At 42.8% G+C, this 22,444-nt stretch overlaps 1 protein-coding gene across 1 annotated transcript; it reads right to left on the reverse strand.

Annotated features, from left to right (window-relative positions):
- Nucleotides 1-3,119: 3,119 nt before the first annotated feature.
- On the reverse strand, nucleotides 3,120-22,040 carry tmem269 (transmembrane protein 269). The gene is made up of 7 exons (XM_066690964.1): nucleotides 21,987-22,040; nucleotides 14,390-14,445; nucleotides 8,868-9,015; nucleotides 7,819-7,916; nucleotides 5,864-6,007; nucleotides 4,999-5,199; nucleotides 3,120-3,903 (listed from the first exon to the last, which is right to left on the reverse strand). The coding sequence occupies exons 2-7, from the start codon at nucleotides 14,412-14,414 to the stop codon at nucleotides 3,794-3,796; spliced, it is 726 nt and encodes a 241-aa protein (XP_066547061.1). The 5' UTR covers nucleotides 14,415-14,445; nucleotides 21,987-22,040; the 3' UTR covers nucleotides 3,120-3,793.
- Between the last annotated feature and the right edge of the window lie 404 nt (nucleotides 22,041-22,444).

A 22,444-nucleotide genomic window follows, 5' to 3' on the forward strand; every position in this document is an offset into this window, starting at 1 on the left:
TATTGCACTTATCTGTTCTCTGTTTCGATGCAACTGGGTGCATATTGTGTGTATGCTGTTATTACCCAGCATGCCCAGTGATTCCTCAGGTTGCCACACAGGAGCGCTGTGGAAATCGTCTGACAGTACAGGTTTTGATCGCTGGGGCCGTTTCTCACCTTCTGGGGCCCGAAGCAGGATTTGATTTGGGGGGGCCCCCTCACTGTAGCCCACTTGGCACAACATCACACTAACAGAGGCTTAAGCCCACCGTCTTGTAAACATTTGTATGAGCACACACATACAAACACACATGCAATGTACTAATCTAAATGTAAAGACTAAAGAGGGAGCTGTCAGCAGCAACATCTTTTATTAGCAAAAGTTTGGAGCACAATTGTAACAGCACAATTGTGTTATGAAAAACATCGTGGCACACTAACCACTCCACCACCACCTTATGAAAAGCATGCTAACATTACAGAAAACACAAAAAATGAGTGTGTCATTTAAATTGTGCTCACTTTGTGTCACAGCATGGGGGTCACGTGGCTGCCTTTCCTGACAATTGCAGGACAACAGCTCTTTACTTATAGAAATCTATGAATGCTCTATGAATCGAACCATTTAAGAGCTGGTGAAACTGTAATGGTCTGTAATGAAGTGGGGGCGACTGGGAGCAGACTGACACTTCAAACTGGTCGACCCAGACATTGGAGGACTAGCTTTCAAAATCAAGCTAGTTTGCGGTCACTGCATTTCATCCAATATCTGATCAAATATCTCAATAGTTGCCGGAGCGCAGTCTCCTGAAACAGAGATGCTCTTGTACCTGTAGTAATCAAAGGGATTCAAAATACTGAACAGGGTGGAAAAAGTTGAGCCTGGGGACAACTTCACATTCAACTGTGAAACAAGGCCGAACTGGACGACTGGAAGTGAAGATCAACTTCATGCAACTTCCGATCTTAGACGCTACAGATAAGAAACACTGGTTTCTGCTGAAGTGACTCTCCATTTTCTGGATTCAATTCTTTAATACAAGAGCTCCAGCGACAACAGGAAGACACTGCTGCCAACGGGGAAGGAGTTGGACAACCTAGTTATTCCATACTCTCTTCCTGAAAAGAGGACTTTCTAGATTAACTAGGGCAAACAAATCTAGCATTTAGTTAACCTGTTCAGGGTTTTACAAGACACTATACAACTGTAAAGCTACTGTACAAAGGAACACTGACGCGTCACAGCAGAGAAGCCTCTTTCCAGTCAAGCTAAAACACACCCTCTCCTCGGCTGCAGATGTTTGAGGCTCTCAAGTTCTCCGCACTTCGGTCTCTGATTATGGTTATTATTATTATTATTATTATTATTATTTGTATTTCTTGGCAGACGCCCTTATCCAGGGCAACTTACAACATAATCATCACATATTTACATCTCAGTTCTTTCGCCTTTCTTGAACAGTCGACATTGACACTGCAAGACCGCTAAAACTAAAAATCAGTTTGTAGGTGAAATGAATGACGTGGTCACTGAACTGGTACAGTCCCTTTGCGTGTCCTTTGATGATTTGCCCACATGATTTCTGAACTGTAAACATACCCAAAACTGAGCTGTTCTCCCCTCACACTATTTGTGAAACTGTGTGAATACAGTCTAAACAAGCTGTAACACACTTTAAGAAACACTTCATAGGTTTCTAAATAATTTCCCTCCGGCTGTCAGGTGTGTCTTGTCAAGGCTGCAAACCATGTACCTATCCTGTATCTATGTACATCTTTATATATCAGAGGCGTACGACATGTGGTGTGGGGGGGCCCACAGAGATGTAAGGGCCTCACCCAACATTTAATAAAAAAAGTTATAAATAAATCAAAACAATAATAATAATTATAATGTTTCCCCTTAATTCCATAAAACGTATTTTTAAAATATTTTTTTCCCGATCCCCTGGTGGTAATGTCCCGTATAAAACTTAAATGGGGGGGTGGGGGTGAATCGCGCTCCGATCCTGGGGGATTCCCGTACGCCATATAATATATAATGATAATGATATGATATACTGTATATATATATATATATATATATATATATATATATATATATATATATAAGTAGTCTCTTAATTTTTTCCAGAGTTGTGTGCATGTGTCATATGATAGATATATACACACACACACACAACCCTGAAATAAATTAATTGACATTGATTTCTGAACTTGGAGTGGTCTCTTAATTTTTTCCCAGAGCTGTATATATCATCTGGCATACATAGCTGTATGTGTATGTATATATAAGACCTGGTCTTTGAAGTCACTGCTCAATCAGCAACACACTGGTAGTCATAATAAATGAGCATTAGTTTTGTTTTGTAAAACAGAGAACAATAGCAATGAATGGCTGTATTTCACAATTGTTTTATTTGGAAGAAAGACACGATGCTTAGACAGTTAAGCTGTTGTCATCAATATAGTCATGTCTTATGGTTTGTCAAGTGTCCCATTTAATCCCCCATCCTGTCAGTTATATAGTACTAATCCTCTATGACAAGATTTACTTTTAAATTCTAGACATCTATAAAACAATTGTATTTTTTTTTTTAATTAAGGACTGTAGTAACTCTCTCTTTTGGGTTGTGTTCCTGCTGAGCTCTCAATTACAAAATTAAACTCACCTGAAATATCTCAAATCAACCATTCAAATGTCCAATAAAGCAATTATAATTTGATAATGTCTCAAATTATTTAAGTAATTTACAGCTCAGCTAGGCCAAAGACCCACAGACAAATGTACTCCAGGATGAGGGCTAAGACCGAAGACAGCTTCAGTCCATCAACATTGAAAGTGTTCCTTGAACATTTATTCCCCATTTTCATGGTCGAAAGAAATCAACAGGATATTAAAAGATTCCAATAGACTTGGTTTGCATAAATCGATCATTCCAGTTTTTAAAAAAGCACCTCAAAGAACAACAAGCATACTTCCCTTCTCACAATTTATAAAATATATTAACCTCTTCAAAAATAACCTCTCAATTGTATATTGCAACTATGCATTATCTCACTATATATATATATATATATATATATATATATATATATATATATATATATATATATATATATATATATATATTGACAGATTTGTAATAAAGAGGAGATACAAAACCAAACCAAAGTTTAGTTCAAGCGGTCATTAAGGTCCCTAAGGGTCTGTGGTCTAAAGCAAAGACTGGGGTAAACAGTTCAGTCTTTTGAGATCCAGAATGGAAATGAGGATCAACAGACACTCGTTCTCACGCAGGACTGAAGCACTGCGGCACACTGGAGACGAGTCTGGTTCACAGGTGAACACTCATCTCTTCAGCATCTGAGGATTGACAAACTGCAAGTCAGAAGGTCGTGGTTCATGTACTCTTGTTTACAGGAGAAACACCCTTGCCCTAAAGGGACATTAGTTTCCCCATTACTCTGAAATCTGAAACAGCGGTGAAGAGGCGAAATTATTGCATAGAGATGGGAGACTCCACACACTGATAGCAGGACACGCATTCAATCAATACTGAGGAATACAGGAACATAGCAGGTGTGATCACATGTCCTTCTGTAGGCCAACAATGGAGGATCTGTCCTATGAATGTTGACAATACAAAGAGAAATGACTGCATTTCAGAATATAACACTGCTAAAAGAAGTGTGAATAACTCCCTCACATACATAGAAAATAAGAAACTACACCACCTTTGAACACCAGGTTAAAACCAGCTTGGGGGGGTCAGGGGAAGTGGCTTTGAGACCCAGACCCTCCATTGGGATCACACCTTGGAGCTCCATAAGGCCGATGGAAAGAGAATATATGAGACTGACCAAACCAGGTAGTAAACACAGGCTGGAGGGAAAGAGGAGCACAGCACCATGAGGACCCCTGCAATGGAAAACAAGAGGGCGAATTAGGATTGATCATTGAGCCAATTAAAATAAGATCAACACAAGCAAATAATGAAGTGGGCCGTTCTATGTCTGGTAGTAAAGTAAAATACACATTCCGCACTCTCAAAGTTTCTCAAAGGCAAGTGTTCATCTATTGATTTGTTTAAGGTAGGGTAGCAATTCAATACTCAATGGCCCTGATTTCCGCAGGTTTTATAGATCAATAAGCAATCGATTAAGACCTGGTTTGCTTTATAGGTGTAGCCCCGTAGCAGGAAGCACATTTAATCAATTAAGAGTGGCTGGCGTAATGGCAATCTCATGGCGGTGCCTGTCCTCAATCCTTCAATGCTCAATTATGGTTAACATACTGTGGAACAGGGAAGAGAACCGAGGGTACACAAAAATAAGAGCACAAGTTGTTGTAGCAGGTCTTATAATACGGTGGCCAGGGACCTCCGTGAACTTGGCACCCCATATAATTAAATAATCACCAAAACTATTCCATTCATTTGTTCTGTGTTTGTGCTGATTTGTGCCGCACAAATGAATGTTTGTGCTGGTTTGGTGTTTGAGATATTAAGCATATTTTTTTATGTGCTACACGAGTACAAATACAGGGCATATGTGATTTGGATTTGAAACTTGAAGTTACTGCCAATGATCAAACTGTCAATATTTAAAGGAAAAAACAATGACAGCAACGGTAAGAAACCTGCACCGAAAGCACAAACGAACGAGTCAGAAAATGAGTGCATTGGACGAGATGGGGTAAATGCATGACTGACAGATCCGAGAGATAATTGTGTTATTTCTATAGATAAAGTGTTCATTTTAATGGCACAAACCGGCACAAATCGAGCACAAACGAATGACACCAGTTTGGAGCGATTTGAGCGAGATGGGGTGGAGAGTGACGTCACACAGCCCAAAAAATAATGCTTAATATCTCAAACACCAAACCAGCACAAACATTCATTTGTGCGGCACAAATCAGCACAAACACAGCACTGGATGACTGTGCTTTTGTTTCGTTTGTCGGGTCGTATTCAAGTGCGGTTCTCGGGATTCGAGTCGAGCTGCTTCTTACCTCCCACATAGACCATCTTCTTCCAGGCCTGAGACTCCAGCACGCGGTCGTGGGGGTAGAAGCCTTTGTCCACCATGAAGAGGATCATGGCCAGAGCCGCAACCCGGAGGATGATGATGTTGGCGCCCGTGAGCAGCGAGGTGCAGGCCAAGATAGCTGAGGAGTAGATGCACGGCAGTCCGCGGTACATGAAGGGAATGCCTGGGGATGTAAACACACAGCCAGGCCTCAGTGTGACGCAGCGCTCAGGGCTCTGGGCCTTTACAGGGGCAGACACGCCGGGCCCAGGCGAGAGAAAGGCATTCGAGACACAGAAAACAGGAGACATTTCTTTACACATAGAGGCGTCACAATCTGAACAAACTCCCCAAGGCAATGTTGATGTGCCTCTCTACATTGTTAATGAAACAAGTTGGAAAAGTTTCCAGGCTGAGCATGTATGTACTGGAATGGCTTGCTAAAAATAAAACACGCAAGTTGCTCTTCAGAAACCCCAATATATGACAACGTGTGTTAAAAACATTGTGAGCTGGTAAGGTATCAAACTAAAACTGAAAACAGATGTGCAGGGTGGCTGCCCTGACGGTCTCTCTGACAGCTAATAAACAATGGTCTATGCCAGCTCCACCAGAGCGGTACTGAGATGTCCTCCTCTAGTCTGCACTAGCGCTCACATGGTCAGTGGTTATAAATGTTGGAAAGAGTGACTGTGTGATGACCTGTGAAAGACGGCTGCACATTTACATGGATGGAAAATGGCCAAATCACATTTAGTAATTTTGGGATTCTGACAAATAAGCAATATATAGATAGGTTTATCTGAACTCTTTAACCAAAGCACTGCACTGCAGCTGCCTCTTCTTACCGCTAGAGAAGAAACAGAGGCGGATGAAAACTGCCAGGATGTAGCAGATGCACAAAGCGCTGTCCAGGAAACTGCTGGTTTTCAGAAGCAGTGCGGTTGCGATGCCAAAGGTGGTGAAGTCTGCAAAATCATCCAGCTTGGCTCCTGAAACAAAGCAGCGGACAGGAAAGTGAATAGACACAAATTGACGAAGTGCTCCCTACCTGCCTTTAAAGCTGTGATTAACGTCATCGATCCACATCTATCCTCTCAAACAACTCAGAGATCGGAGGATGAATCAGGAATTTAATATTTACTTTTCATCCCTTTCAACTATAATCAGGTGAATAAAGGGCAGATAAATTTGCCTTCACAAAAAAAGGAAAGCTTATTGAGAGCAGATCCCTTTATTGTTTATAAAAAGTACATTAAAGGCAGGTATAAACAGCAGTGGAAAAGTGGCAAGCTGAGCCGCACAGCGCGACCGTTCACTGTAACGCACATTAGACAACCATTTACTACTTCTTGAAAGCTGATAAACGCGTCGGCAGTAAAAACGATGAGCAGTTATTTATCCCCTGTGGCACTGAGTGTGTGTTCATACAGCTACACTAGTATAGATACAGCACAACTCAAACACAGTGTAACAGGCAACACAATGTTCTTTTCCGGGGATTGCAATGCATTCACATTAAAGTATTTATTGCGAAGGTATGTAGGCTTTCTTATAGGCTTATGAAATTCACTTAACAGATATTGAGTGTTTTCTCCATACTGTGGCCACCTGGTTACAGGAGACCAAAACACAAAACTCTATACAGAACACACAAAAGAAACGCAGCTCATACCAGCTGTTTTAAGCATTAAAAAACTGGAGAGTGCAGAGCCTGTGATTTTATATACAGTCGTTTTTTCTAGGCTGGTGAAATCTGGGCTCCCGCCACGACATTCCTGGACAATTCTAGGCCTGTGTATAAAACCCATGATCCTTGTGGCCCCTGTGGACAAACTAGAGCTTTGGCTCCATTTCTTGGGAAGAGTCCAGGTCCCTCTTTGTGAAGAAGTTCCCATATCCTACCTCACACTGCCCCTGCCTTTTTTTTTCCCATTTCTTTCTTTCCTCTTTTGTTTGTGTTTACCGAGCATAAATCAAAATGGCAACAGTAGGGAGACTCGATGGAAATTTCCACCTCGATTCGAAGCGGGCCATCTTGCTTTGTAAACAACATTCCCCCGTGTTGGCAACTCATTATCCGAGCAGTGAGAGGTTTGGCTAGCTGGTAGTCGCCAACTCCTGCGCTAAGTGAAGGGAGGGGGGCTAGGGTACATTCCACAACTCAGGGTCAAAGATTTAAGCAATTTCAGATATGTGGAGAGCCATAAGCACGGGTATTACATGAACAATTGACACGTAATCCCCCCAGAATTAGTCAGGTTAATCGGAAAGTGATTGTGCAATTGACAAAGTCATGCGTTCAAAAATACTCGATGTCCGACCGCTGAGAGACGTCTGGTCGGGGGGCGTTTCAGTGCCCCTGTGAATGACTGTACGAGACGATTATTTCCAATATTAATATTTTATGTGGCTGCTAGTGTAGACATGTCACACATCAAATGTGTCGTAGGGTGAGCCGAGTTCAGGAACTCGATTCCAGTGAATGGGGTGAAAATTAATTGGACTTAAATTACATTTCAAATTGTTTTCATAGGTGTAGTTCTACATTACTCAGATTGTTTCTTTTCAATGCATTCCCCCCCCTTACAATAATTACACTACTGTTAAAATATTTGAAGTAATGGAGAGCTCCAGAAGACCCTCCAGGAACATCAGCTACAGACTACAGGAGGAAACTAACCAGGACCATTTCAGACATTGATCTAATTCTGAAGCAATAAAAGCAAGTTCCTGAATGTGAGGAAGGAAACAAATCAATGTCTCCTCATGTTGATGCCCAACTGCAAAACACTTGACCCACCCAGAGCCGAACAGGCGTTCAGCTGCCTGGCCACCGCGCCGTCAGCCAGGTCCAGCAGATAGCCGATGAGCACCAGCCAGCATGCCGAGTAATGGTAGCTGTGAGACGGAAAGAGAGAAAAGATTAACTGATTGTGTCACAACAAAACAAACCCTGTGAACAAAGCGGCCATTCGGGAAGGACATTTCCATCCTGGTCCTTTTTTTTTTTTTTTTCTTTACGACACCCCTCAGAACAGATTTCCCAATTAATCCTGCTGTAGAGGAACTGCATTTGACCTTAGATGGACCATTAGAAAACATTTAACGCAGAGACACACAGACACAGTGCCCATGTATCACTGAGCCAACGCCGTTGGCGTTCCATGTCATGCATGCAAAGTCTGTAACAGTTCTGTAACTTAATAAAATCAGTGCGGAGCAGAAGACATGCTCACATTTAGACACTGTCAGTCATAAGTAACCTATTTACAACAGTTAACTCTGTGTATCCCAGAAGATAACAGATAAGGAATGCAAGTAAATATAAGGACATTTACTTGCTTGTTATGATCCGTTAAATCTTCCCCAAAACCAGTTTGATCTGATTTATAAATGTAAACATACACGTGTGATTGCAGACACTCGAGACACTGGCTCTTGCTGCAAGTAGGTCATTTGACCTTGTGACAGACAACCAGTCTAATTATAAAGGAAAATCTACACTCTCCACTGTTATTGTTGTTATATTATCAACATCGTTATCACTGCAGCTGAAGGAAATCTGAAGCCAGCATATTCTAATCCATCGGGTCTGCTAGAGATCAAGAGCGCAAGTCATTGACATTTCAGCACCAGTGTCCAGTCTCCAGTATCAAAAGCGCATGCTTACAATTATAAAACAATGATCAAGTCATTACAATTTCCAGGCAGAGTGCATTTAAGGAAAAGGTTCAAATAGGATTCAATCACTTTGGTATCCCAAGCTAAACTGTTTAATAACGGATTGGTGGGTTCATCTGAACCCTTAAAACGATGTCGAATTGACCAACACCACATCAGCCGACTCACCCGTTCAAACTGCACATGATGGAGCTCAGACCCATGATCATGTTGGCCATAGACAGGGCATTGGCGGCATTTTTCCGGGCAAACTCCTTGAGCTGGACTTGACCGGCATGCTCGCTCAGAAGCAGCGTCTTGACAAGCTGGAAAACACCTGCGATCAACAGGAGTCGGGGATCAGCGGGGGGCTGGGGTTGGAGTGGGAGGTAGGGATCAGCCTGACTAACACCAGGCTGTAGAGTATAATGACGGTAGGACAGCACAAGAGAGGGAGTCAAGCGACTACATGACAGTGGTGATCGTTAACCAAAATGTGAAAGGTCATAAGAAAACAATCATAAAAAATAAAAACAAAAATGGCAACCAGAAAAAGCAGTGTAAAAAAAATTAAAAATGTTTCAGTCTTCTGTGCATTTCATAATGCACATCAGTTAATTTGATGTATTGCAGAAAAAAAGTGATCATGAATATTGACTGTTCTGCAAAATAAAAATAAAACAAAAACAAAGAAGCGAATCAGGGAACTATTTATTAATTTAAACGAGAGTTTGCTTCCAAAAAGGCATTGATAGAGGTAAACTGATTTGTGGATTTAATATTATATTAAAAACATGTAATAAGATTTTTATATATTTTTTTTAAACATGCGTTTACTTTGTGAATACTGAAGAATCGCTGCAGGATGTCACAAATCTAATGGCACATATAAAATGTAAAGAACAAATCAAGTTCAGCCCTGGTTCAGCCTGGTGAGCAGTCACTTCATTTTTCCACCTTAATCTTTAATTCCTTGCCTGTAATTCAACTTCTTGTTTGATAAGACTTGTATTAACTTATCAGCTCTTTATTTTGTTTTCAATTCACACTATCCCATGTTTCAGAAGTTATAAATGTTAAATATACTGTTTCAATGACCAGGCATCAGGACAAACTGGGCCCAAATAAAATGCACCATGGGAGTCCAACACCACTATAAATAAACTGGGAGCTTTTGACATTTATAAGCAACAGCTTGTTTACTTTAAGGACTGAGAAAGTATGGCTTTCTGAAACCAAAGGTCTGAGAGAAAACATTTATATTATTATAAATACAAATCACACAAAAAGCAGACTTTTGATCTAATGCATCAATAAGCAGAAGTAATTCACAGTTAAGTTGGAAGCAGTAGCGAGAATAGAGGGGAACGTCAGGGCCGGGGCTGGGAACCTGTGATTCAGTTGATCATCTGCCCAGAACACAGATTTATTGTTTGCTTTGGCCACTGTGAGTGGCATTCCTGTGGCATGAGTCTTTGATACCGATAAACACAAATGCATTTCTCCTCGTGTCTGTCACAGAGACCGTTTAAATATCGGCTCTTGTGTTTGGCTACATTTATTCACCTGTTATTTGTTTCAAGGGGCACAAATCGGTCTCCTACTGTACTCTAGTCATTTGCTATACTGCTCTGAAGCCTGAACTCGTCAGACGACAGGAGGAGATTCAAGCTGCTGCTGGAACGGGGCGACACAGTAGCCTAACGCTTGTGATCGCTGGGAAATTGATACGTCCCAGTTACCCCAGTCCACACAGCTGTGAACACGGATCTAACTGTTATAGCTAATGGGCCAAGGTGTGATACTCTAACCTCATATCCAGGCAATGGTCAATACTTATTGTGCCATGGAAACTGGGAACAAAAACCTGTATGACCTGCAGGCTTTAGCCATTGCATTGTTCTTGCTCATGCACTCATTCTATAAGGAAGCAAATACTGGATCAACCCCATCTCACTGAAAACTCCTCAGCCTGCAAATCGTCTTTCAAACTCTGGCCATAAAACTACAATGCAGGGGCATCTGCCAATTAAATCAGCATGTCAAAGTGCAGCTTTTGTGCTCCGACACTGAATCGTGGGGTAAGAAAGAATGTCACATTTCTCTAAAGCGTACTTTTGAGGGTAAAGAAAAGTTGAATGAGAATATCCGATAAGATCTTTAGGGATTTGTTCCTAATTACTTAAGACAAAGAAAATTGGTCAACATATTCATATTTCTGCTGCAGTCCTTAATGTAGACTAAACTGAGTGTCATGCATCAGCCAGTGACAACATTTTATATAGATATAAAAAATCCCACCCATTCGATCTCCAGTGTTCCAGACCTCCTTCAGTTGTTATGAAACCCATGCCCACCAGCCCTGAAAAGCACCAAAAGCTTCATAGATTGTGATCTTCAATGCAGAAGCATCTCCCGATACAAACCTTTCTATGAATTGTTACTATTATTGAAGCTGAAGGACAGTATAATATATTTAAAAATTTACTCATCCATCTAACCCATTACTGAATCAGTACTAGAGGTCATGTGCTGCGGTGCTTTTGCTACTTTTGCTATGTTTTATGGCCATGTGATCCATAACCCTGTTGGACTGAGGCAGGTGCAGTTGAGCAACAGTTGGTTGAAAATATTTGCTCAGCGCTTTGGTTTCAACACTGTGCACATGTTTTTATGATTTGGTTAACTTTTATAGGATCCAAAATACATTAAGTATTGTACCTGAGCACAAACCACAAACTTGACTCTGAGCAACAGAGTCGGGCTACTGGAGAAACCAAATACAGATTTTTCAAGTTGGACCCAATAAGTACAAAAAAATGTTAAGCCAGCCTGAGTTTAAATTCGATTTTGTCTGAGAAAGAAGGTATTCATTTGTAATTGTTTTATTTTTTAACAGAAGTGTAGCCAAATCATTAGGCAGTGAAACATCCCAAAACTCATGTACCCAAAGCACTGAGAAACAGAGAAAAAGAAGCATTGTCTTACTGGTAAACTGGTTCCAGAACCGTTACTGATAAACCAATGCTTGGAATTGGAACCCTGTCCTGGAAGCCCTGTGTGCAGTGGGATGTGGGCGCAGAGGCCAACTGTAACCCTAACTTGCTATTTCTAAGCTTATTCTGGACATAAAACCAAACATGCTCATGTCTGATCCCCCTTTCCCCCCGCAGAACCCAAAGAGGGCCTTAAGTACCTAAAGTCTATGTGTTAAGAAGGGTTAAAGTCATGTTCCTACTATTCTGTTTTGCACCCTGAACTTGGCGCGATTCCATAGCTGACCGATTGCAAGAGTCTCTTCATCTGAAAGAAAACAGCAGGTGAGACACAGCACAAGACACTTCAAACAGATCTTGCTTCCTTCTCTTTTAGAAGTTCAGTCTGTTGTCATTTTTACTTGTGTTTGTTTTTACTGTTTGTACCCCCCACCACCACCACCACCACCACCACCACCACCCCCACCCTGCGCCAATGTGTCCCCCTGGTAGCCCGTGAGAGAGGGAAGGGGGAGGGTAAATCGTTCTGTATGTCTGACATGCCTTTTGCTCCTATAATGCTGCCTCCAGTTGAGCCAAACTCTTAAGGCAACTTCAGGAAATCTGTGGATCCCAAAATAAGTTCTGAACTGAGCCTACTTAATGCTGAGCTTCACAGAGGGACAACAGAATGTGCCTAATTGTAATAGAAATAGGAAAGCAAGTAAATTATAAGTAAATGGATACAAAAGTGCAATCCAGAAAACTGTTCAGAAGAAACATTTTGAATCAGTGGATTAAAACAAAAAACAAAGAGGAGGATTAGTCTAGGGTCAAATCATTTATATTCCAATTCAGACTACTTAGGAGATTTTTAAAATGTAGAAAATATTCAATTCTGGTACAGAAGATACATTTAAGACCAGTATAACATTTGAATGTTCACCTTGCTCAACTTCCTAGCAGACTTCTCAATTTGACCCCCAAAAAGAATACAAAATAAAATCTCAAATCAAGACATCCAATCATTTAATCATGAAAGCTTTAAATAACCGCTTGATTCTTGCAAATGTGGGGGAAAAGGCCAAACTGTTTAGTCCTAAAGAAAACCTGCAAAGAAACAGTACAAACAACTTCAATATATTGTCAGAAAAGTGTGAAGAAAAAAGGTTGCCTTACCTCAACTTAAATTGTATTCAATTTAATTCAATCAAAGAGACATGATTATTATTTTTTAAAACAAACCGAATACATCGTAATAATGGTCAAAAGAAAGACTTATCAACCTTTGCCGTTGATATTTGTGCCCACAGACATGCAAGTTTGCGATGGGCAAGTCTAGGTATATCTCCACTTATATAAACATATATATTGCATGCATTGACATAACTATAAAATCCAACTTGACTATTTATTGTAACACAGCACTGCTCAGATCATTGCTGGTGTGATACTAACTGATGAGATTTTTACTTCACAGCATCAATGTGAGGTTTGTAGCCAATGAAGAGCCTTGAGTTTTGGTGTCAGTGTAATATAGTGAAGACAGGACGTGAAGAAGTGAAGCTGTTCGATTGAGGAAGTTCAGCAAAGTCAATCAGTTTCTGGTGGATTAGCAATAAACACATCACCATAAATATCGTCGCCATATTAGGTTTATTCCAAAAGATCTCACAAAAAATTAAATTACATCATTTGAAGTTGATGTCTAAACTGGTTTACGGTATTTCTATAGTTTTTTTGTTAAAATATATATAAATCAAAATTTGCCTAAATAATGCAGGAAGGAGATCTCAGTGTGTTAACTGCCATTTTATTTGTCCTTAGTTCTTGGTTCTCTGCCGTGCTGTGTCTTTCCACAAGGTACAAACAAGTTGCTCTCTCGTCAGATTTAGTGCCAGCCAGCAATACTAATGGCTAAAAAGAATGTGTTGCACATCTTTCCCGGAGGGCCGCTAATAAGAGAGAAATAGCTTTGCATTGCAAAAATGGCACTTGCTGGCTACCTGGTAACTGTTTCGAAGGGGGGAAACAAAGACAGACATCATCTCAGGAATTGTGCATTGAGTTTCTACAAGTCCTTTTTCTAAAGTCAAAGACAATTTGTATTAATGTTTTAGGAAAATGTGTGTTGAATCATTATTGAAGGCATACTAAATCTATGAGGAAAAACACCAGCAATACTTCTAATAAATATAACAATGAAAGACAAGTAAAAATATATATACACATAAATAAATATGGTTGTAACTAAGCTGAATAATTCATAGATCTATTAAATAAAAGCATTTTTTTCTACTAACAAGATCAAAACATAACTGAACATTAACATCAAATTAAACAGTTGCAATTAACAGGAGTAAATGAAAAGTATGTGAAATTATGTTAGGTAAAATTAGGATCTGTTGTCAAATGTTTTTCGTTTTCTGTAGATCTTTATGTCACTGTTCAACTTCCAATATGTCTTCACAGCCAACCAAGAAAGTTGGGGGTTGGGATCTAGCCTAACTGCACAACGCAGCTTCGAGTTTGTCATCTTACAATGGCTAGCTTTAAAAGCATATCAAAGTCTCAATTCACATAACTCAATCAGTGCTCTAGAGGCAAAAGACTACTGTAACACATATTATTAAAGTCTTGGGTAGGAAACTGGGACCCAAAGAACAACTCTAACATAGTTACTCTTAAGAAAACAAGCAAATGCACACACAAAATAAATAAAATAAAGAAGCCTACCAGAACAGGGAGTCAACATTATCATCTCGGCTTCTTTTTGTGCGTCTTGGGCACAGCTATTGCAAAAAAGAGGAATACAGAGATGAATCAACAATGTAGGCAATGGTTGAAATCCAGTTAAGAAAGCACTAAAGTCTACCAAGACTGTCCATATTTAGAGGCACAAAGGATCCTGATGTTTTCCATGCAGGTTATAGTTTATTCAACTCCTGTGGACACATTGATTTTGCACATTTTCGGTCTAAAACATGGAAAACAGCTGGAAGACACATGTGCTCTGGTTGGCCACTCATGTTAATTGTCAGTGACTGAGCTTTCATACCAGTTTCCTTTACCTGGGCTGAATTACTGCAATGTTATTACAGTGACAGGTCTTTACCATAGTGTCTAGATGGGCTTTGCTGTACTTTTTAGGGAATGTGTTGCTATGTGCATCTCTTCTGTACTCCAGCCAGCTGTTTTTAGCAGATTTTAGCAATACTAATAGATTTGGTTAGATTTAATTTCTTTGGACCAAACGTCCATTGTAATGGACAATGATTTCTAAAAAAATCCTGTGTAAAAACTTATTTTCGAACTCAACATATAACACTGGATCTAACAAATATAATGTTTAAACATCATGTTAAATCAACCAAATGAGGATATAAATGTCTATATATACGTATTTAACTGTTAAAAATGTTCCTTACTTGGGCGGCTAGGGCGCTGTGCTGCCATGCTGAAGCTTAGTGTAATGTTATTTGTTCAAATGTCAACTAGTAAGGCAGTACTGCATTCTGATTGGTCTTTTAGAGTCTTCAGAGTCTACTAATGACCAATCAGAAGTCAGTGATGTAATATACTATAAAAAAAGCTCAAACATGTGATGTCCATTGTAATGGACACCAGGTCTGAAAGGATTAATAAACCACATTAAACAAAGCAGTACTAAACACATGCACAGAAAAGGAAAACAAAAACATTATATTAGTGTCGTTAGGTTTATTCCACATTTTGAAATATAACTGTGGAAGCAGGCACTGATTGAAGCCCATCAGACTCTGATCAAGGGGAACACCACGGTTTTGTGTTGCTATCGTGTATAAGTAAGGTGTTTAGCACTTTTCCAGTTCATTTCTATCATATCAGCAACTTAATAAAACCTAACGTTTCAAACTTACCAAATAATGGCAGCTGTCAAAAGCCAGCATGTTCGCTCTTTCAGAACAAGTCTGTGTGGTGGCCTAACTTCCTGGGGTGCAGAAATACAGGAAAAAACACAAACCTCCGGATTTGTCTTCCCAGCGGCAACTCGAGTCATTATCAAATAAATCGAGTGTTAGTGTTTCAAGGTCTTACTCCATAAACATGAAGTGTTGATGTGGCCACGGCTGCAGGACGATCAGTGAAGACAGTTCTCTCCTTTCCAAAAAGAGAGGAGATCAGTATGTAGTGGAGACTGATTGTTCAAGTAAAGGAAATAAAGGAAAACGATGTGCAGCGATCACTCTGATTGCAGTGCATTGCAACACTGGCATCACTTGAATGATCCCACTCACCTACACTGGTCCTATGAATCAGTGATATATGATAGTGATGTATGTTACAATATGTAATAGTCAGAATCAAATGTGTTCACAAGGTAAATAGTAACTTATTTCAGTACAATCTGCACAAAGTAGTTTGTTTTGTCTTTTCTTGACAGGGAGCAATTAAAAATAAATGTGCCACCTGACCATGATTATCATTATTGCATGTCGATATCAATGTTTAGTGTTTTTGTCCAAACTGAAATAAAAACCTTCACTTCTGAAGGAACTCAAAAAGACAAAAAGCACACAACGAAGTTACCCAGCTGCAAATTTATGTATTTGTTTTTAAAATGTTACACTTAATTTCCATATTACAATAACCAAAAAAGTGACAAAAAAATACACCAACTTGAAAACAAGAAAAGCAAAAAATGCAATAAACATTTTATAGTATACATGTTTTGTTGATTTTCTAAGTGAAAAGATGTTAACCTCTGCAGCGAAAAAACCTGAACTTGACATACGCCTGCACATTTTAATGCAGTTACTATTGATCTGCTGAATTTAACAGATTGAAAAAATAAAACCGTAAATGTGGCATGTGCATAAGTTTGGGCATATATATATATGTATACACACACACACACGTACATATTAGTAGGTGTGTGTATGTGTATACATATATACAGTGAGGGAAAAAAGTATTTGATCCCCTGCTGATTTTGTACATTTGCCTACTGACAAAGAAATGATCAGTCTATAATTTTAATGGTAGTTGTATTTTAACAGTGAGAGACAGAACAACAACAAAAAAATCCAGAAAAACGCATTTCAAAAAAGTTAAATTGATTTGCATCAATGAGGGAAATAAGTATTTGATCCCCTATCAATCAGCAAGATTTCTGGCTCCCAGGTGTCTTTTATACAGGTAACGAGCTGAGACTCTCTTAAAGGGACTCTCCTAATCTCAGCTCGTTACCTGTATAAAAGACACCTGTCCACAGAAGCAATCAATCAATCAGATTCCAAACTCTCCACCATGGCCAAGACCAAAGAGCTGTCCAAGGATGTCAGGGACAAGATTGTAGACCTACACAAGGCTGGAATGGGCTACAAGACCATCGCCAAGCAGCTTGGTGAGAAGGTGACAACAGTTGGTGAGATTATTGGCAAATGGAAGAAGCACAAAATAACTGTCAGTCTCCCTCGGTCTGGGGCTCCATGCAAGATCTCACCTCGTGGAGTTTCAATGATCATGAGAACGGTGAGGAATCAGCCCAGAACTACACGGGAGGATCTTGTTAATGATCTCAAGGCAGCTGGGACCATAGTCACCAAGAAAACAATTGGTAACACACTACGCCGTGAAGGACTGAAATCCTGCAGCACCCGCAAGGTCCCCCTGCTCAAGAAAGCACATGTACAGGCCCGTCTGAAGTTTGCCAATGAACATCTGAATGATTCAGAGGAGAACTGGGTGAAAGTGTTGTGGTCAGATGAGACCAAAATCAAGCTCTTTGGCATCAACTCAACTCGCCGTGTTTGGAGGAGGAGGAATGACCCCAAGAACACCATCCCCACCGTCAAACATGGAGGTGGAAACATTATGCTTTGGGGGTGTTTTCTGCTAAGGGGACAGGACAACTGCACCGCATCAAAGGTACGATGGACGGGGCCATGTACCGTCAGATCTTGGGTGAGAACCTCCTTCCCTCAGCCAGGGCATTGAAAATGGGTCGTGGATGGGTATTCCAGCATGACAATGACCCACAACACACAGCCAAGGCAACAAAGGAGTGGCTCAAGAAGCACATTAAGGTCCTGGAGTGGCCTAGCCAGTCTCCAAACCTTAATCCCATAGAAAATCTGTGGAGGGAGCTGAAGGTTCGAGTTGCCAAACGTCAGCCTCGAAACCTTAATGACTTGGAGAGGATCTGCAAAGAGGAGTTGCACAAAATCCCTCCTGAGATGTGTGCAAACCTGGTGGCCAACTACAAGAAACGGCTGACCTCTGTGATTGCCAACAAGGGTTTTGCCACCAAGTACTAAGTGGAAGGGGTCAAATACTTATTTCCCTCATTAACATACAAATCAATTTATAACTTTTTTGAAATGCTTTTTTCAGGATTTTTTTGTTGTTATTCTGTACTACACAGGAAACCACAGCAGGTTTTGGTTGTTTTTATTGGAGGGTTTTCATCAGCTCTTAGTGTAATATCTAGCACTAGATGTGTTGCATTTCACAATCCTCTCAGATTGCAGACTCCGTGCCTCTGGGTGAAGCAGCGCTGGATCTTCTGCCAAGAACAGCAGGCCTTTGCTCCACTTTTGACAGACCAGTACAAGAAACCGTAAGGAAGAAAACATGGGTCAGTATGGAAGATGGGCAGTGACATGGCATTGAGGAATCCCATTAATGTTATTATACAATAAATCAGGTAAAAACAAATGTATTGGTTATGTTCATTATATTAAGTTTGGGTGATTGTACATAAATCACTCGATTATTCAGCATCACTGACATAATAACTGGAGTTGACACAGTTTTGCAGTTTTTCCTGTGTTTCTATTGTTATCCAGTGAGGCATGACATCACAACACGACACACAGAGAAAGCGCATCCCTGCAACAGTGTGGCGTGAGGCAAGTCTGAAATGTGAAATTTTAAAAGCTGTGTATATGATATAATGGACCTGGAAAAGCGCTCAAACTGTTACACTTGCACGACAGCAAATCCTCGCAGGTGTGGCCGTTTAACCCACCGGGGTCGTCCTGCGAGAGACGGGCTCCGGCGGCACAGACTGCGCGACACAGCGTCTCTCAGGGTGTAAACGTGCAAATCCACCACACGGGCAGCTCTCTCTCTCTCTCTCTCTCTCTCTCTCTCTCAGACGCACACAGTAGTACAGACAGACACAGACACAGACACACACACACACACACACACACACTCACAGGGGCGGCTCTCTCTCTCTCTCACACAGACACACAGACAGACAGACAGACAGACAGACCCTCACTCATCTCTCTCTCTCTCACACAGTACAGACACACACGGGCGGCTCTCTCTTTAACAGACACAGTACAGACACACACACAGTACAGACACACAAACACACACACACACAGTACAGACACACAAACACACAGTACAGACACACAAACACACAGTAGACACACAAACACACAGTAGACACACAAACACACACAGTACAGACACACACACAGTACAGATACACAAACACACCGTACAGACACACACACACAGTACAGACACACAAACACACACAGTACACACACACAGTACAGACAGACACACACACACACACACACAGTACAGACAGACACACAGACAGACACACACACACAGTACACACACACACACACACACACACACACACAGTACAGACAGACACACACACACACACAGTACAGACAGACACACAGTACAGACACAGTACAGACAGACACACAGTACAGACAGACACAGTACAGACACACACGGCTCTCTCTCTCACACAGTACAGACAGACACACACAGTACAGACACACACACACACACACACAGTACAGACACACACACACACACAGTACAGACAGACTCACACACACACAGTACAGACAGACACACACACACACACAGTACAGACAGACACACAGTACAGACACACACGGCTCTCTCTCTCACACAGTACAGACAGACACACACAGTACAGACACACACACACAGTACAGACACACACACACACACACACACACACACACAGAGTACAGACACACACAGTACAGACACACACGGCTCTCTCTCTCACACAGTACAGACAGACACACACAGTACAGACACACACACACACACAGTACAGACACACACACACACACAGTACAGACACACACACACACACACAGTACAGACACACACACACACACAGTACAGACACACACACAGTACAGACACACACGGCTCTCTCTCTCACACAGTACAGACAGACACACACAGTACAGACAGACACACACAGTACAGACACACACACACACACACACACACACACACACACAGTACAGACACACACACACACAGTACAGACACACACAGTACAGACACACACGGCTCTCTCTCTCACACAGTACAGACAGACACACACAGTACAGACACACACACACACACAGTACAGACACACACACACACACAGTACAGACACACACACACACAGTACAGACACACACACACACACAGTACAGACACACACACAGTACAGACACACACACAGTACAGACACACACACACACACGGGCGGTATTACATCGTGTATCCTCGCTGTCAGGCGAATCTGCGCATTAAAAACAGTCGCCCGTCCGCACACACTGGCACCAGGAGCCCCCGGCCGGTGTTCTGACACTGCGCTTCCCGATCAGGATGGGCTGCCCGGTGTCTGAAAACAATGGGCTGCCCCGCTGAAAATACTAAGCAGCTCATCCCGTCTCACATAAAGCACCGTCTGAATGCGCTACCAGCTGTTTCTCAGCACTGTTACTGTATTTTAACACTTCAAATCCGGGGCAGCTCATCTGTCGGACAGAAGGGACCCGTCACAATGGGCTTCCGTTTTTCAACACTATTACTGTATTAGAAGCGTTCAGACCCTATGCAGCTCATCCTGTCATCTATGCGTAAATAGCAAATTGGTCACTATGAAATAACACGGTCAAAATCATTCTAAATGTTCATAATTATTACCAGCAGATTTATGGGCGTGTTCACTGCGCACGCGTACTCATTCACACGAAGTAGCTGTTAGTCAGCACAGCGGCCGCGTCGCTGGCGGCTGAAGGAGCGAACCGGCGCTCTGGTGGGGTTAGGCACACAACAGGGGGCCTGCTTTGGGCTCTGGCGCCCGGGCCTGGTTCCTCTGCGGTCCAGAAGCCGGATCACTGCGCATCGCCTGCTTCTCCTGCGGCTGATAACACGGATAGCGGTGCGAACACTGACTGCGCGGCTGTGATTGGCTGGTGTCTCACAAAGGATTTCATCGCAGTACGGCACGTCCGCTTGGACACACAGTACAGAGTCGTGGGACGGTGGTTGTAATCCGGTGGACTGATAAGCGCAGGGATCTGGTCGCACCTGGTCCGGCCCAGGTGTGACTAGATCGGCAGTGCGCTTCAGTCCCCCCCGGCGACACTGCCCCTGAGGGCGCTCACATTATAGTCTGGTCAGTCTGAGAGACAGACAGCTGCACGACCCCGCAGCGCTAGCGCTGAGGGAGAGGGCGACACTGGCAGAGCAGCCGGGTTAGTTACACGGACAGCGGCTCTGCCAACGAACAGACACTCATCTGACATGTAAAACGAAGGCGCTCACTGTATCCTGATGGAGAGGCCGTCCCTGCAGAACTAATGCTCGCTGTTCGTGCGGTAAGTCAATGACTAATCGGATCACTGCAATTAAACTTGAGATGCAGGACCGTGCAGACACACACACACATGGATAGATAGATGGACCGACTCTAGTCCCCTGTCGTCTCTAACGTTTCACCTGTGATCCCGCAGCCGCAAGGGGGCGCTGTGGACGGTATTTCTGCGGGACCTTCGCAGTTACTGCGGGACAGTGCGTGCATCCCCCACCCCGAGCTCCCAGCGCCCTCGTTAACCTCCCCTCACTCACCCTGTCCTGAACCAGGGCCCGTTAATGATGACACCTAGGAGGGCTTTTAAGTACACAACTGTATACAGAACGAAGGGGTCAAGTGGTCAGTGGCAGCTCAAAGGCAGCTCACTGGGGGCTTCAGTGAAGGAACTGCCCCCCGGGCTCAGCTCACCTACACCTGCGCCTTCAGCCCGGCTGTCCCAACCCGCCGACACTGCCTGACCGCTGGGGCCAAAGACGAGCCACTAAAGCAGCTGCGCACGTCCTTCATCACACAAACTCACACGCCGCACGACGTTAACAGCGACACACACTACAGAGAGTGCAAGGGCCACACGGGCCCCGGGACCCCCGCACCGAGCCCGGGAGAGGCTCGTCTGCAGCCAGGTCGCTGTGCGGGACGCGCCGCAGCAGCGCCACAGCGGAGTGCGTCTCTTACCTGCTGAGGATGAGAGCGGGTGATGAGCGCAGAGAGAGGGTCTGTCTGTCTGTCTGTCTGCGGATCGGGATGCGCGCGCAGCTCGGAGCTGGAACCTTCTGTGCGCGCGCGGCGGCGGCGGCGCTTTTAAACGCGCTCTCGTGCGCGTGGAGGATTCCAGCGCTTTCTGCGCCTGCGCGTCGGCACGGCATGCCGGCCTGGAGTGGGACTTCGGGCCGCGCTGCTCCTGCCTCGCCGGCACAGCAGCACCGCTACTGCAGGGTGTCCCGGCCGCAGGGCAGGACGTGGCGCTGTTATTGAGTGGTGTCGCTGTTAAGAGTCCTGGCACTGAACCCCCTCGCCGCTCACGCACACTGGATGAGACTGATGCGCACAATGGCATCTCACAGTTCACCTCACTGACCGTAGGGTATCACTATTCATCACGCGTTTACCGCAGCACACAGTGCTGCTCCTTC

Source organism: Amia ocellicauda, chromosome 18 (assembly GCF_036373705.1).
Source record: "Amia ocellicauda isolate fAmiCal2 chromosome 18, fAmiCal2.hap1, whole genome shotgun sequence".
In the NCBI taxonomy this organism is placed as follows: domain Eukaryota; kingdom Metazoa; phylum Chordata; class Actinopteri; order Amiiformes; family Amiidae; genus Amia; species Amia ocellicauda.

Bases quoted from the DNA above. Each gene is read 5' to 3' on its own strand.
- tmem269 (XM_066690964.1), bottom strand. From the start codon at position 14,414: ATGATAATGTTGACTCCCTGTTCTG. The intron at 7,917-8,867 runs GTGAGTCGGCTG...TCCGTCTCACAG, and splicing joins ATCATGTGCAGTTTGAACGG to CTACCATTACTCGGCATGCT. The intron at 5,200-5,863 runs GTAAGAAGAGGC...TTACATCCCCAG, and splicing joins CCTCTGTTTCTTCTCTAGCG to GCATTCCCTTCATGTACCGC.